The sequence below is a fragment of the Malania oleifera genome, chromosome 7, assembly GCF_029873635.1.
Source record: "Malania oleifera isolate guangnan ecotype guangnan chromosome 7, ASM2987363v1, whole genome shotgun sequence".
Taxonomy (NCBI): domain Eukaryota; kingdom Viridiplantae; phylum Streptophyta; class Magnoliopsida; order Santalales; family Ximeniaceae; genus Malania; species Malania oleifera.
Genome location: NC_080423.1, coordinates 99,039,179 through 99,055,258, shown reverse-complemented (window position 1 = coordinate 99,055,258; position 16,080 = coordinate 99,039,179). Strand labels below are relative to the sequence as shown.

Genomic DNA, 16,080 nt, shown 5'->3' with positions numbered 1-16,080 from the left:
ATGGCCCTAGCCAGGGTTTTCGCTTTGATGCTGAGTGATGCTGAGGCGGTCGGCGATGTGGTGACAGGTACTGTTAATATGTTTTCATTTAAAGTCATTGCACTTTTTGATTCTGGTGCCACGCACTCGTTTGCTTCCTTGGGGTGTGCTAAATTATGTGGGGCAGAAACACAATCATTAGATCCTGAACTGTTAGTGGCTACACCGACCGGGTCAGCGGTGAGATGTAGTAGGATGCTCTGTGGTTGTCCAGTTAATGTTCAGGAGAGAATTTTATCTGCTGATTTGGTGGTGCTCGATATGCACGAGTTTGATATTATCTTCGGCATAGATTGGCTAGCAGCTAATTCTGCTATCATAGACTGTCGTGCAAGAGAAGTGATTTTTAGACCTCTAGGGAAACCAGAATTTAGATTTACAGGGTCACAAGTGCAATCCTTAGCTCAGGTGGTCTCAGCCGTTCAGGCAAGGAGACTGCTCTAGAATGGCTATCTGGGATTCGTGGCTTTTGTAAGGGAAATGTCAGAAAATGAATTGAAACTTATTAATACACCTGTGGTAAAAGAATTTACAGATGTGTTCCCAGATGAATTACCAGGTTTGCCGCCTGATCATGAAGTAGATTTTCTTATTGATCTACTTTCAGGTACAGCGCCGATCTCTAAAGCACCGTACCGAATGACGCCAGCAGAATTGGCAGAATTGGCAGAATTGAAAGACCAGTTACATGATTTACTTGATAAAGGTTTCATACGACCTAGCGTATCGCCGTGGGGAGCTCCAGTGCAATTTGTAAAGAAGAAAGACGGGTCTATAAGGATGTGTATAGATTACAGAGAGATTAATAAAGTGACTATCAAGAACAAGTATCCTTTACCCCGTATAGATTACTTATTTGATCAGCTCCAGGGTACATGAGTATATTCTAAATTGACCTCATATCAGGTTACCATCAGGAAAAGGTGAGAGCAGAGGATGTATTGAAGATAGCGTTCAGGACCAGGTATGGGCATTATGAGTTCCTTGTTATGCCATTTGATCTAACGAATGCTCTTGTGATATTTATAGGTTTGATGAATAGAATTTTTCATACATATTTAGATCAATTTGTGGTTGTTTTTATTGATGATGTACTGGTCTATTCGAGGAGCTATGTAGAGCACAAGATACATTTGAGGCAAGTCTTGCAGATGCTTAGGGAGAAGAAGCTGTATGCAAAATTTAGTAAATGTGACTTCTGACTCGAGAAAGTTGTGTTTTTAGGGCATGTAATCTCAGGAGACGAAATTTCTGTAGATCCCAGCAAGATTGAGGCGATAGTGAACTAGGCTAGACCGAGGAACGTCCAGAAGATCAGGAGTTTCTTAGGGTTAGCTGGATATTACTGTCGTTTTGTCGAAGGGTTTTCAGCTTTATCAGGACCTCTGACACGATTGATTAGGAAGAATGCCAGATTTGAATGGGATGACAACTGTGAGCAGAGTTTTCAGGAACTGAAACAGAGGTTGGTCACAGTGCCTGTATTAATCATCCCGTCTGGGGTGAGGGTTATACTATCTACAGTGATGTGTCCTTGAAGGGACTTGATTGTGTACTGATGCAGCATGACAGGGTAGTGGCATATGCGTCTAGACAGTTGAAAGAATACGAAAAGAACTACCCTAGCCATGATCTTGAGTTGGCTGTAGTGGTACACGCATTGAAAATTTGGAGGCATTACTGTACGGCGAGCAGTGCGATATTTTCTCCAACCACAAGAGTTTAAAATATTTCTTCACCTAAAAGGATCTGAATATGAGACAAAGAAGGTGGTTAGAGTTGATTAAGGATTTTGACTGTACTATCAGTTACCACACAAGGAAAGCAAATGTGGTAGCTGATGCACTCAGCAGGAAGTTTAGAGTATCAGCGTTAGCAGCTATGGAGATCCAGCGTACGATCATGATGGATCTAGAGAGACTCAACATTGAATTGATAGAGATTAATACTCCAGTATGTATCGTCATCCTAGTGATATAGCCTACTCTACAAGAGAGAATTAAAGCCGCCCAGAAAGAAGATCCAAAATTGGTGGAAGTAATGGACAAAGTGCAGAGCGGTCAGGGAGAGGAATTCTGCATTTCAGATGACAGAGCTTTGCGGTTCCGTTCCAAGCTGTGTGTTCGTGCTGATATTAACATTAGGAGGACTATTTTAGATGAGGCTCACAGATCCTTATATACAGTCCATCTTGGTAGTACAAAAATGTACAGGGATCTGCGAGAGTTTTACTAGTGGAGTGGTATGAAGAGGGAGATTGCTGAGTATGTAGCATAGTGCTTGACGTGCCAGCAGGTAAAAGCTGAGCACTAGAGGCTAGAAAGTCCGTTGCAGCCTCTATTTATCCTAGAGTGGAAGTGGGATCATATATCCATGGAGTTCGTTTCAGCACTGCCGTCAACATCGCATGGCCAGAATGCGATTTGGGTGATAGTAGACCAGTTGACTAAGTCCGCCCATTTTCTGCCTATCAAGATTAGCTATTCCCTCAGCCGTTTAGTGGAGATTTACATTCAGGAGATAGTTCGTTCTCATGGGGTGTCTGTATCTATTGTGTTAGATCGAGACCCGCATTTCACGTCACGATTCTGGAGAAGTTTGCAGGATGCTTTAGGATCTCAGTTATCATTTAGCATGACATTCTATCCTCAGTCAGACGGACAAAATGAGAGGATGATACAGGCAATAGAGGATATGTTCTGTGCATGTGTATTAGATTTTGGAGGTAGCTGGACTCAATTCATGTCACTGGTGGAGTTCGCGTATAATAACAGCTACCAGTCCAGTATTGGCATGGCACCGTTTGAGGCCTTGTACGGTAGGAGATCTTGATCTCCTTTGTAGTGGGATAAGATAGGTGAGCGGCGAGTTGTGGGTCCAGAGCTGGTACAACAGGCGTACGATAAGGTTTGGCTCATTAGGGAAAGAATCAGTGTAGCTCAAAGCCGACAAAAGAGTTATGCCGACAATCGCCGTAGAAATTTGGAGTTTGATATGGGTGATCACGTATTATTGAAGATAGCTCCGTTAAAAGGAGTTATGAGGTTTGGTAGGAAGGGTAAACTTAGCCCTAGATTCATCTGTCCATTTGAGATTTTAGAGAAAGTGGGGCCGGTGGCTTATAGACTAGCTTTGCCACCTACACTATCTAGAATACACGACATATTCCACGTATCTATGTTAAGGAAATACGTCCTACATCCTTCTCATATTATCAGTTATGGTGAGTTAGATCTCAGTGATTCTCTAGTTTGTGAGGAGGTACCAGTACAGATTTTGGACAGAAAGGAACAAGAACTATGTAGTAAGAAGATTCCTCTAGTAAAAGTTTTATGGAGGACTCATGCGATAGAAGAGGCTTTTTGGGAGCTCGAGGAGCAGATTAGACAAAAATATCCGCAATTATTCCAAGAAGTTTAAATGTAATTAGAAAATGTAAGTAAATATGTAGTTTTCTTTTTTAGGTACATGTAATACTTTAGTTAGTGTGTGGTATTTTAGTTTTAGGAGAAATTTTCTTTGGGTATATTTAATCTCCCAGAACTTGAGTTGTAACCACAATATTCCTCCGCCATAAGTGAGGGTAAGTAATAAAGTAAGTAGACCATTTTTCCTAAGGGATGATAAACTATATGAATTGTAAATTTCGAGGATGAAATTTTATAAGGAGGGGAGAACATGACAACCCGAATAAAAATGGAATTTTAATAATAAAGAGGAAAGGAAATTACTAGAGAACTCGTCGACGAACACAGGGGATTCGTCAATGAGGGTATAAGAGAACTCGTCGACGAAGACTGAATTTCGTTGACAAGGAAATATCGAGAGAGGTTTGAGTCGACTGAATTTCGTCGACGAGGACTGAATTTCGTCGATGAAATTATTAAAGGATTCGTCGACGAATGACGTGACTCATCGACGAATCCAGTCCTATAAATATCAAAAATCCAAGTTTTAACTTCTCAACTAAGCTAACTCTCTCCTCTCTCTCTCTCTCTCTCTCTCTCTCTCTCTCTCTCTCTCTCTCTCTCTCGTTGATTTCAGGCTAAATTTACGCCGGGTCAACAACCCGAAGTCACCACGACGCTCTTGGGAAAGTTCTCTCCAAATCTGCTGGAGCGGATCATTGGTGAAAGCAAGTTGGAAATCATCTCTAAGTTGAGGTAAAACTTTTTAAGCCAAATTTGATCTTATAGTAGTCATAAGAAATGATGTACACGTAAAATACTGAAGTTTAGTACTGTGAGTTTTCATTTTCAGAGTCTTGATCAGGAAATCCTACGGGTGTCAGTCTAGGATATTTTAGGGGCTTTCTCAGTAGTCAGGTAAGGGAATAAACTGAAGCAGTCATTTTCGTGCAAATTTTTACTATTTATGAGCAAAGTTATTTTATGGAAAGCATGTGTTATATCTATAAATTACGAAGGAAATGTACATTTGAGAAAAATACTGCTGATATGTTGAAATGTATATATATGTATGAGATGCCAGAAAGTATGATTTTAAAATGCAATTTATGGTTTTATACAGCAAATGTGTGGCATGAATATTATTTTAAGTGGAAAAAATATTATGATATGATAATGATATGAATTTAGTATGATTTGAGAAGTTATGAAAGTATACGGTACATTATGATTTTGACAAATATATGATTAAATGATTATTTTTAGAATGACGTATTTATATATGATTTCGGCGCAAGGCCGTATTTATGTATGATGTTGGCGCAAGGCCGTATTTATGAAATGTTCGGCACAAGGCCATAATTATGAAATAATGTTATATTATCACATATTATATGTTATCAAAACCTGGATGTTAGTTTAGTTCAGTTCAGGAGCACGGTGTCGTAGCTATATAGATCAGATATCTATGTTCAGATTAGTGCTAACCACTCCACGAGAGGGTAGGAGATGGATAGTCGATGTGGCTTTCAGTAGAGTGTGGACGTCTACCTGGCAGTCCAGACCAGGGTGTGGCGGGCCCATCATACTTATAGACATATTTGACTCAGTAGTGGTCAACCAGCCATTGTCGGGTCTGGCTTTCGGGCTGCACAACCCGTCATGGGGGGTAATACATGACATTAGCTAGCTATGCATCTTGGGTATGTTTTCAATATTATCAGTTATAACAGATGTTTTACGTACGATATGATTTATTAGCAAGTTTGAAAGTAAATGATTATTCAGTATGTTACGATAAATGCCTACAGATATATGAAATGTATTGTATATGTACATTAAATGTTCATGTTGCCACACAGCTGTATTTAGTTTATTTTCCCTTACTGAGAAGTGTCTTACCCCCGAACTAAATGTATTTTTTAGGAGACCCTGAGTGACAGGCGAGTCGTGGCCGCCATTGAGTCAGTGTTATTACCCCGTTAGGAGGGTAAGATTTCGTACTAGGGTCAGAATTATTTTGTGTTTGATCCTAAAGTTATTTTGATGTTTATGAGGATGTATATAAACACAGTATTATGATGTGGTAGTAAACTATGGTGTTACACTTTGTGGATGGATGATCTAGATTTTATGCTTGCTGCTGCTTAGGTTTCTGCTGTGATTGACAGGCATCCTCGTTACCCGCGGGTTCAGGTCAACTTTTCCATTTATTATGTTATATTTTATATTAAGAAATTGAAGTTGTTATAGAGAGAGAGAGAGAGAAGCAAATTTTTTTTTTTTTTTTTCTGAAATGAAACTCGCGGGATCCTCTTTAATACCCTCACTGCAGAGAAAACCATCAACGATTTTCACAGCCTTTCAGAAAATCGTCGCCGATTTTCTCTTTAACCGGCCAAATTTATCTTTTTACCTATTATCGGCCTGCAGTAAAACCCCATAACCGTCGACAATTTTCTTAATACTCTAGAAAACCGTCGTCGGTCTTCTCATCTCCTAGCCAAAAATCCTCTTTTTCTAATTTCTTTTATTATTACATTTTTCGGGTCTCTACACTACTCAAATTTATGAACTCTAAATGTCACATACCTCTGAGATAGCCATAACAACTTGAAAGGGACTATTTGGATTTAGGAACTTTCAATGCCACATGCCTTCGAAATAGCTAAAATAACTTGAAAGAGACTACTTAGATTCAAGAACTCTCAATGCCACATGCCTCTGAGATAGCCATAACAACTTGAAAGGGACTATTCAAATTTGGGAATTTTTAATGTCACATGCCTCTGAAATAGCCATAATAATTTAGATGAAACCACTCGAATGAATGAGAGAGTCATGAAAACTTGGATGAGACCTCTTGAATGAACGAGATAGTCAGGACAACTTGGGTGAGACCACTCGAATGAACGAGTTAGTCAAGAAAACTTGGATGTGACCACTTGAATGAACGAGTTAGTCAATGACACTTGGATGAGACCACTCAAATGAACGAGATAGTTAGAACAACTTGGATTTGATCATTTGAATTTTGGAGGCGTATGCCTAAATTAGACAAAGCAATTTAGAAAGAACCACTAGGATTTGAGGACTAATGTCCCAATATTTGAGAGATATTTTTTTTTGCAAAAATCACTTGGATTTGAGGACCGATGCTCCAATATTTGAAAAACATTTTCGTCATAATAAAATTTGTAGTTGCTTTGACTATCCCATACATCTCTTTTTTTTGTTATATAAGACTCGGTCCAAAATTTGTGTTTCTTGTCTTTATAAATTTTTTGCTAACAGATAATAGAAGATGACTCTTACTATCATCTTAAAGCAACAAACCTATAAAGAGTGGTAGTTGTAGACACCTAATTTTAACCGGGACCTTAAATAACAAATTTTGCATTTATTTGGGTACATCAGAACTTCCACATATAGGGAAATAGATGAAATACAAGGAAATGTGGGGAAATCCAAGGAAATACATGAAATAAAGGGAAGTGAGGGGGGAAATACATAGAAATACAGGGAAATACAGGGGGAATGCATAAAATATAAGGAAATGTGGGGGGAATACAAGGAAATACAAGGAATATCCAAAGGATATTCAAGCACCTCCGTTGGCATATGCACAAACAAAGAGACGTTAGACGAAATCAAGCAATAAAGGGAGTGATTTTTTGGATTGAGTTAGTAATAAATTGAAAATTTTGTTTCTTAAACATGAATGATTGGCAGTAAAGAGGCTTGATTTGTTTCCTAATCCTATTACTCACCTAGGAACCCATATGGAAAGAAATCAACTTAGAGAATCCGATTTCAATGAGCCATGGTCGGGGATGGGAGTTTTTCTATAGGAAGGAAAGCATGAGCATGGGAAATTGGATACAAGGAAAGAGTTGGTTAAGGAAGGTTTGGTTTATTGCCTATACTGGATGAGACCCTAACCTTATAGATTGGGGCCTTCGCAGAGGGTAAAAGACACAAACAAAGTAGGGGAACAAAATGGAAAAAAGAGAGACAATGCTATAGTTAGAGTTGGGTGAGAAACCCTAGTTGTGATTAAGGTTAGAATCGGAGAGCACAACCTAAATGGGTTCTCACAACTAGAGGAAGGTAAGAGCCAATGAACCTCTGGGTACGTAGAGGGGTTACCATAACAAGAGGGGCAAAGGCTAGAGACCTAAGCACGTCCCAAACACTGGATAAGAAGTAACCAAAAGGGTAACAAGTAGGAAAAGAAGACCCAAAGGAGTAGGAAGACCTAAGGTAAGTCAGGTTACATGTTTGTTTTACTTCCATGATCTTACTATAGATATTCAACTAGAATAGAAAGGAGTATCTCCCATGTAGTTCAAAACACAAGCCTCAAAGCCCCTTCTCTAAGCAAGTTCCCAAGCTCATGCTCTAAAAGAAAAGCCCCTAGCCCATGCTCAAAAGAAAAGCTCCCAAACCCATGCTTAAAAAAAAAAAAAAAAAGACCATGCCCACTTTAAACTCAAAGACCAGCCCCCAAGCCCATGCTCTAACGAAAAGCTCCCAAACCCATGCTTTGAAAAAAAAAAAAAAAAAAAGACCATGCCACTTTAAACTCAAAGACCAAGCCTTTCTATTCTTTTAAAAGCCCAAAAGCCAGCCCACAATCTGAAAGCCCAAACACCCAGACCCACTATTTATACCCAAAAACCTAGGTCCTTTTCTAAAAGCCCAAAGACCAGGCCCAAGGTTTAAAAGTCCAAACACCTAGGCCCACTGTTTAAACCACCCAGGCCCATTTTTGTTTTTTTGTTTTTTAAATAACCTGAGCCTAAGTTATTATTATTTTTAAAAAAAAGCAACCCGTGCACAAATTTTCAAAACCCACATTTAAAAAAAAAAAAAAAAAAAACCTGGGGGACTCATTTTTTTAAAGCAAGCCCTACAGTAGCCAAAGACTAGCCAACCAACTAGAGCCCAAACCAACCCAACCAGGGCAAAATCCAACCCAACCCAACCAAAGTCAAACCAACCCAACCAAAGCCCAATCTAACCCAATGAGTGCCCAAACCGACCCAACCAGAGCCCAAACCAACCCAACCCAAGCCCAACCAACCCAACCAGAGCCCAAATCCAACCTATTTAGAGCCTAATCAACCAATAAAAACCTGAAACCCAAGGACACATGTCCAAGCTTAACAAAAAATCCTAACAGATCAAGACACAAATTGTCAAAACAAAAAGGAAAAACACTTCCTGTGTTCAGATGAAATCAGCCAAGCTTTGTCATTCTAGAGTGATTTGTTGAGTCTGCAAGAAAAAAAAACCTACACATTTTCAAACCTAAGAGAATAGTAGAGATCAATAGAACCCAAGAGAACCACATAGATAAGAGAACCATAGAATCCGAGAAAACCATAAAGATTAGAGAACCATAACACCCAAGATAACAACATAGATCAGAGAACCATAGAACCCATGAGAACTATAGAGATCAAAGAACCATAGAACAAGAAGGAACAATAGAGATAAAAAAAACCGTAGAACTTGAGAGAACAACAGAGAACACTGGATCAAAGAATCATAGAATAAAGAGAACCAGAGGGAACCATAGAATAAGAAAAGAGAAGAGAGAAAACAATAATAAAGAACAAAAGAAGAGATAGAGAGAAGAGAGAATGAATACAGAGAAAATGAGAGAAGAGATCCTTATCATTTTCCTGAGCCACTCAAAGACCGCCACCTGGTAGGGTGACATCATGCTTACATCACCCTGCCACAATTATTAAAAAAAAAATAACAAAGAGAATAAATTTTTTTTGTCACATGTCACCACTCTGGTTTGATACGTGGCCCCCACTTCCTAAACTGGTCAAATCGGTCTGTTTCCTAAGCCATTATTTAATTATTTACTTATTTTTTAATTAGCTTCTACTAAAAAATGAAAAAAAAAATAAGGAAAAATTGGGGAAAATAAAAAAAATGTTTTGAATGTCAAAAAAATAGGGAAAAAAAATATTTTTGGGCTATTTCAAGTTTGAAAAAAAATAAGGAAATGTCTTTAAAAATCTTAGAAATTTTTTTAAATGTAAAAAAGTTTTATAAAATTTCTACAAGAAATTTTTGAAAAATCTGGGGATGATTTTAAAAATTCTTTTACTTATAATTTGACATTTTCCCTAGTTCTTACCTGCGTGCGTCCCTATGATTTAAAAAAGGATAATGAGATATTTTACACCTCAATTATATTAGTTTTGAGGGAAGTTTATCTAATAAGATCATTTTGTTTGGAGGTCTTATTAAACATTCTTAAATCGCACAAAAAATTTTAATCTCCTTTTAATTAATTAATTATTTATTTTTTAAAAAAAGAGTTAATTTAAGATTATTAAATTTAATTTTAAGATAATCTATAATTAATTATATATCATTTGTCAAACATAAGAGGTGCGAATACATTCCCGCATAAAAAACATATGGCACATTTTTTTTGTTTTAAAAATCAATTTAAGTTGGTCATGTCACGAACAAGACTCAATATAATTTATAATATAATATAACTTGATCGTTGAGCTGAACATTGTAGTGATGCTAATTTCTTTGTTTTTATAATACGTCACTACTGCTATAGTGCCATGGAAGGCGAGTCTTGACAACGACAGCCAAAAGACTACGCGTAAGTGGCCAGGCCACGGCAAGTTCAAGTCCATAAGAAACGTTGTAAAACCTCACGGATCCAGTCTACGAGCTAGTGGACATGGCGAGTTCAATTAATTATTTGACTGACCCACACAAATGACTCCTTAGGTCAATAAATAACACTTTAATCAAAGATTAGATGTGTAGTTTGAACTTAACAATTTTTTAATGAAAAAATAATCGCCAAAATTACCTACATAAGCTAATAAATGAATGAAATGTGATAAATGCTACTCCAAGTCAAGTCTACGTTCCTTTTTACTACATCTTAATATTTCCATAAAACTAAGTTATTATTGTATTAAATAATTATTAATTGACTGCATATATACGAATATTTTTCATGAGGTGAGGCAAAATTGTGAGGTCCGTGAACAATATTTCGTTAGAATTAGATTTAAATTTTTACATTTCTATCTTGCTTGGAATTTAGAATATATTATTTAAAGGAAAGAAAAACATGAAAAAAATATGTTATTTGATGTTTAACTATTAAGGAAAGAAAGAAAGAAAATAAAATATATATCAAATTAATGTTGAAAATTTTAGTTTGTATATCATTAACACTAACTTTCTTAATTTTTAATCATATTATAGAAAAATTCTATTTTACTACTACTTAAAACAGAGGAAAAATATAATAAAAATGAAGATTTTTTTTCTTATTTTTCTTTTTATTTTTCTTTTCTCAAATAAAATCCATGATCCAAATAGGATCTTAATTAATATCCAAGCTATCTTGATAATATTACTATGGGGAAGGATTCTATGTGGAGGTGGAGATGTAGGTGTAGGTTATATGAGAGATATTAGAGATAAGATGAGGAGTTTGTTGTAATTTCATATTAAGAGTGTTCTATTGATGTCACCTGCTGCAGTAAATTAAAAAAAAAAAAGAATTAAAAAACATAAAATATAAAATATAAAATATCAGTGTCATGTGTCACCATCGCTGACTGACACGTGGCAGCCCTTTTCCTCAATTAGGTCAATCCATTTTGACCCAAATCAATTTTAGTTGATCCTGTCGCAACGTCCTGAAGAAGGGTCTCAGGATTGGCGGGGTATAATAATGTTGAAAATTTGATGGAGTCGTCACTAACTTATAATTTACCTAAGTGTGGTTAGATCACCTAATTACAACTTGTTAATTGGTTCTCTATACTAAACTTAGGTCAAGGAACCTGTAGCCTTGGTTTGCTTTTAGCAGAATTGGGATCGAGAGTTTAATTATGTGAGGCGAAGGTATTGTCATCTCCTACACACACATTCTACGAATGGTACCCAATTAATCATGAATTATCCCTAAATTGAATATAATGGTCTTTGATTAGCTCCTTTAAAATAAGCAAATAAATAAATAGAATTAAAAGAAAGATAAAAATTATAATGCGATTTAGGAATGTATAATAAGACCTCTAAACGAGAGGATTTTGTTAGATAAATCCTCATTAGAGCTAATACGGGTGAGGTTTGAAATATTTATTTGCCCTTTTCTAAAATCATAGGGACACACATGTAAAAAAAAAAAATTATCAAATTTAAGCAAAAGAGTTTTTAAAAGCATTCCCAGATTTTTCGAAAAAATTTATAAAAAGAAAATTTCTAACATTTTTCTAAAATTTTATGGGTTTTTTTTTTTTTAAAATACATTTCCTTATTTTTTGTATTTTTATGTTTCTATTTTTTTTTATCTTGAGTCAAAATAACTCAAATATTTTCCATATTTTTCCTTGATTTTCCCTATATTTAAAAATTAAAAAATCAATTTAAAATAAAAATAAAAATAAATAAATAAAAACCAGTTCAGACAATTAGATCGATTTAACCGACTTGAAACGAGCTCATCACGGTTGAGCTTGGTGGGCCACGTGTCCACCCACAGTGGTGACACGTGGCTCCATTTCATTCTTTCTTTAAAAAAAAAAAATTACTACGACAGACTTTAGCATGACGTTACTTGACACGTGTCAACATCTGATTTTTTTTTTTCATTTTTCCTTTTTTTTTTTTGCTCTGGTAGGGGTGACATCACCCCATATATATATATATATAACCCATTCTCAAATCATTATTAAAGGGGCAAATTTACCATTTGAAGAATACTAATCTCGGGCATCATGTTAGGAATTGAGACACAAACACTCATTAAATACTTTATTACAATTGTAATACCTCATCTCATCATTTCATCTGACAAGACACTTTTATATGGATCAATAAATATTTAATCATACATTAATCCTAGGCATTATGCTAAGAATTGAGACAAACACTCATTAAACACTTTATTACAACTGTAACACACCCTAGCTCATCATTTCATCCTTTGAGACAATTTTATATAGATGAATGACTATTAAATCATATGTATAATATATCCCCACAAATAATGTATTATTAATAATTAAAAATATATATTATTTTTTTGTTTGTGGCCAAAAGAAAGACAAGAACCATTATTAAAGAAACATGACTCACTTTTAAAAATGAGTAGCACTATAACTATCCCAAGTATAGGAGTTCCGTCGTATAATAATTAACTCAAATATGTCAGATCGTCTCCTTAGGAAGTGTAGATTAGTTTTAAACTAGCGCAAAACGGGAAAAAGAAAATGAGAAAAAAATTTTACTGAACATGGTTCAGATTCAAAATCTTGGGGGTTTTGGAAATTTGTGGTGAAATTGAAATGATGTGAAACCTAAATTATGAACCTAATATGCATAGAACCAACCAAAAACACACTAATTAATTATTCAAATCGTAAAACAAAGATTGAACTAAATGAAAATAAACTAAGCTAAATGATAAATAAAACTGGACTAAATAAATAAACTAAACCCAACGATAGAAAGACTTAAACCTTTCCTAAATAAAATGACTAAATTTAGACAAATAAAAAAAACTCCATCAAGATATTTAACATGACATTAGTTAGAGTAAAATAATTAAACAACCACAAGGAAAGGAGGGAATGAGAGGGTCCTAATCAAACATTTAACTTCAATATAATAACAGCAAACACAAGAATAAAAATGTCCAACAAGTATTAACTCCTACAATGACCTTGAAATAAAATAGATAAATTATACTTATTAATATAAATAATCCAAAAAAATTTAAATTCAACAACTACAAAAAAATAAAAATAAAAATAAACTGAATTTAACCACTTAAATAATCTAAGCAAGTATTTAAACCGGAGAGAGAGTGAGAAAGAAGAAGAGAGCAAAAATAAAAATAAATTAAACACACCAATAAAATAAACTCAACATTAACTCTAAATAAAAGTGCTCAATGTAATATTCAATACAAATTTTCAAACTAAATGCTAAAATATGGATTGACAATGCAGTAAATGACAATCAAAAAAATTAATTAACAAAAGACTAAAAAGAGAGAGAGGGAAGAATAATGGAGCGTGGCTGTAAGGTGAGCTTCTCTCCCAGCAGAAACACTGTGCGGCATGAGACCCCCAGCAAAGAAAAACCCCAGCAACTTTTTTCTAAACCCTAGCCTCCTCAAAAGAAAGCCTTTTTCTCTTTTTTTTTGTTTTCCTCTCCTACCATCTCTTTTTCTTTTTCAGTTCTCCCTTTACTGCCCTCACATTTTCCCACTTGAAATTCAGCTGCCCAGCGCATGGGCCATGCAGCCCATGACCACGTGGTCATGCCCATGCATTTTTTTTTAAAGACCCCGTTGAAGCCTCCTCCTTGCACTCTCATGACCAGCTTGAATTTTGAAGCCTAGGTCGGTTCTATACTTTCAAGCCCAACTTTGATCTTCTTACAGCCCGTAACTCTCAAAACTTAAAACACAAAAATTGTAAAACGTTTTCTTGGCTTTGCACAGCACTTTGAATCATCTCAATCGAAACTCGAATGAGAGAGTTATGATTAAAATACCGAAATATATCTAAGTTGTCAATTTCGGACTTAGATTGCGACTCATTCATTTAATGTGTGTGCATGTTAACGTTCCGAAAATTATTCTACGATATTAAAACACAGATATCGTAAATTTTTGAATAAAAACCAAATATTATAAATTGAACCCACTGTTAAAATATTAAACATAATCAGACATTTAATTAAAATTTATAATCGTTAATGTATGAATTCAAACGCCTAATTACACAATTTGACGCGTAATCAAAACATGTCTCTTTCATTGAAGAGGATTCCCTTCATTTTATTTATTTCTTTGCTCCATTCCTCCTTTCTCCTCTTCCCCTTTTGCGGGCACCCTTTACTTTTTTTTGTTTTTTTTTTTTCTTTCTCTCACAAATTCTCCTATTCTTTACGCTCTTTCTCTGATTTGGGCTCCCCTTTCCTTCTCTCTCTCTCTCTCTCTCTCTCTCACACACACACACACATATTCTCCTCTTCTCTGCTCTCTCTCCTCTGTTTCTTGTAAATTCTCTTTTTCTCCTCTATTCTATTATTTAAAAATTAATTTTTAATTAAAATTTTGTAATTTTTAAAAATTGATAAAAATAGTAAAAGATCATAAAAATAGTAGAAAATTTTTTTAAAAAAAATAATTAAAAATTATTTTAGTTTTTTTGACTAAGATAATAAAAAAATAGAAAAATTAAAATACCAAAAATAAATAAAATGGAGAAAAAGTATTTAAAAATTTAAGAGAATTGTAGAAAAATGTTGAAAATTTTCAAAAAAAAACTTTAAAATTTTGAAAATCTGTGGATGTTTTAAAAACTCTTTTTACTCTCATTTGATGAATTTATTTGATAATTATCTATATACATTTTATTTTTGCTTGTGGGTCCCCCCTGCCTTCCCTCCCGGGTCCGTCCCGCGTTGTTCCGACCTCCTCCTTCGTTTTGGTTTCTTTTTAAATTATTTTTTCTTTTCCTCAAAATAAAATCCATGATCCCATAGGATCTTAAATTATATCCAAGCTATCTTGATAATCTTACTATGGGGAAGGATTCTAAGTGTGGAGGTGGAGATGGTTAGGTGTAGGTTATATGAGAGATATTAGAGATGATGAGGAGTTTGTTTGTATTTCAATATTAAAGATGTGTTCTATTTGATTCACCTGCTGCGTAAATTAAAAAACAAAAAAAAAGAATTAAAAAAACATACATAAAATATAAAATATAAAATATCATCACATTGTCATTGTGCCACCACCGCTTACATGACACCGTGGCAGGCCCCTTTTTTCTTTTATCCCTCCAATTAGGTCAATCACATTTTGACATCCAATCAATTTTTAGTTGATCCTGTCGCAACGTCCTGAAGAAGGGTCTCAAGGAGTGGCGGGGTATAATAATGTTTGAAATTTTGATGGAGTCGTCACTTAACTTATAATTTTACCTAAGTGTGGTTTAGATCGACCTAATTACAACTTGTTAATTAATTATTTTTGTTCTCTAAATACTAAACTTAGGTCAAGGAACCTGTAGCCTTGTTTTGCTTTTAGCAGAATTGGGAAATCGAGAGTTTAATTTTAAAAAAAATTTATGTGAGGCGAAGGTATTGTCATCTCCTACACACATTCTACGAATGTGTACCCACTTAATCATGAATTATCCTAAAATTAATATCTGTTCTTCTGATTAGCTCTTTTAAACATAGCCAAATAAATAAATAGATTAAAAAGAAAGATAAAAAATTATAAAAATGGCGTTTTTAGGGAATGTATAATAATACCTCTAAAACGAGAGGATTTTGTTAGATAAAATCCTCATTTCAGAGCGAATTACGGGTGAGGTTTGACATATTTATTGCCCCTTTTTTTCTAAAATCTAAGGACACACATGTAAAAAAAAAAAAAAAAAATTATCACAAATTTAAGAAGCACAAGATTTTTAAAAAAAAAAAGCATTTCCCATTTCCCATATTTTTTTTCGAAAAAATTAATAAAAGAAAATTCTAACATTTTTTCCCTAAAATGTTAATGGGTATATGGTTTTTTTTTTTTTTTAAAATACATTTC

General features: G+C 34.8%; 1 protein-coding gene across 1 annotated transcript in view; it reads left to right on the top strand.

Annotated features, from left to right (window-relative positions):
• LOC131160957 (probable leucine-rich repeat receptor-like protein kinase At1g35710) overlaps window positions 1–16,080 on the top strand; it is a 35,879-nt gene continuing 19,799 nt past the window's right edge. Inside the window, exon 1 of the mRNA XM_058116826.1 lies at window positions 1–67. Coding sequence (XP_057972809.1) covers window positions 1–67 — 67 coding nt within the window. The remainder of the gene's footprint in view (window positions 68–16,080) is intronic.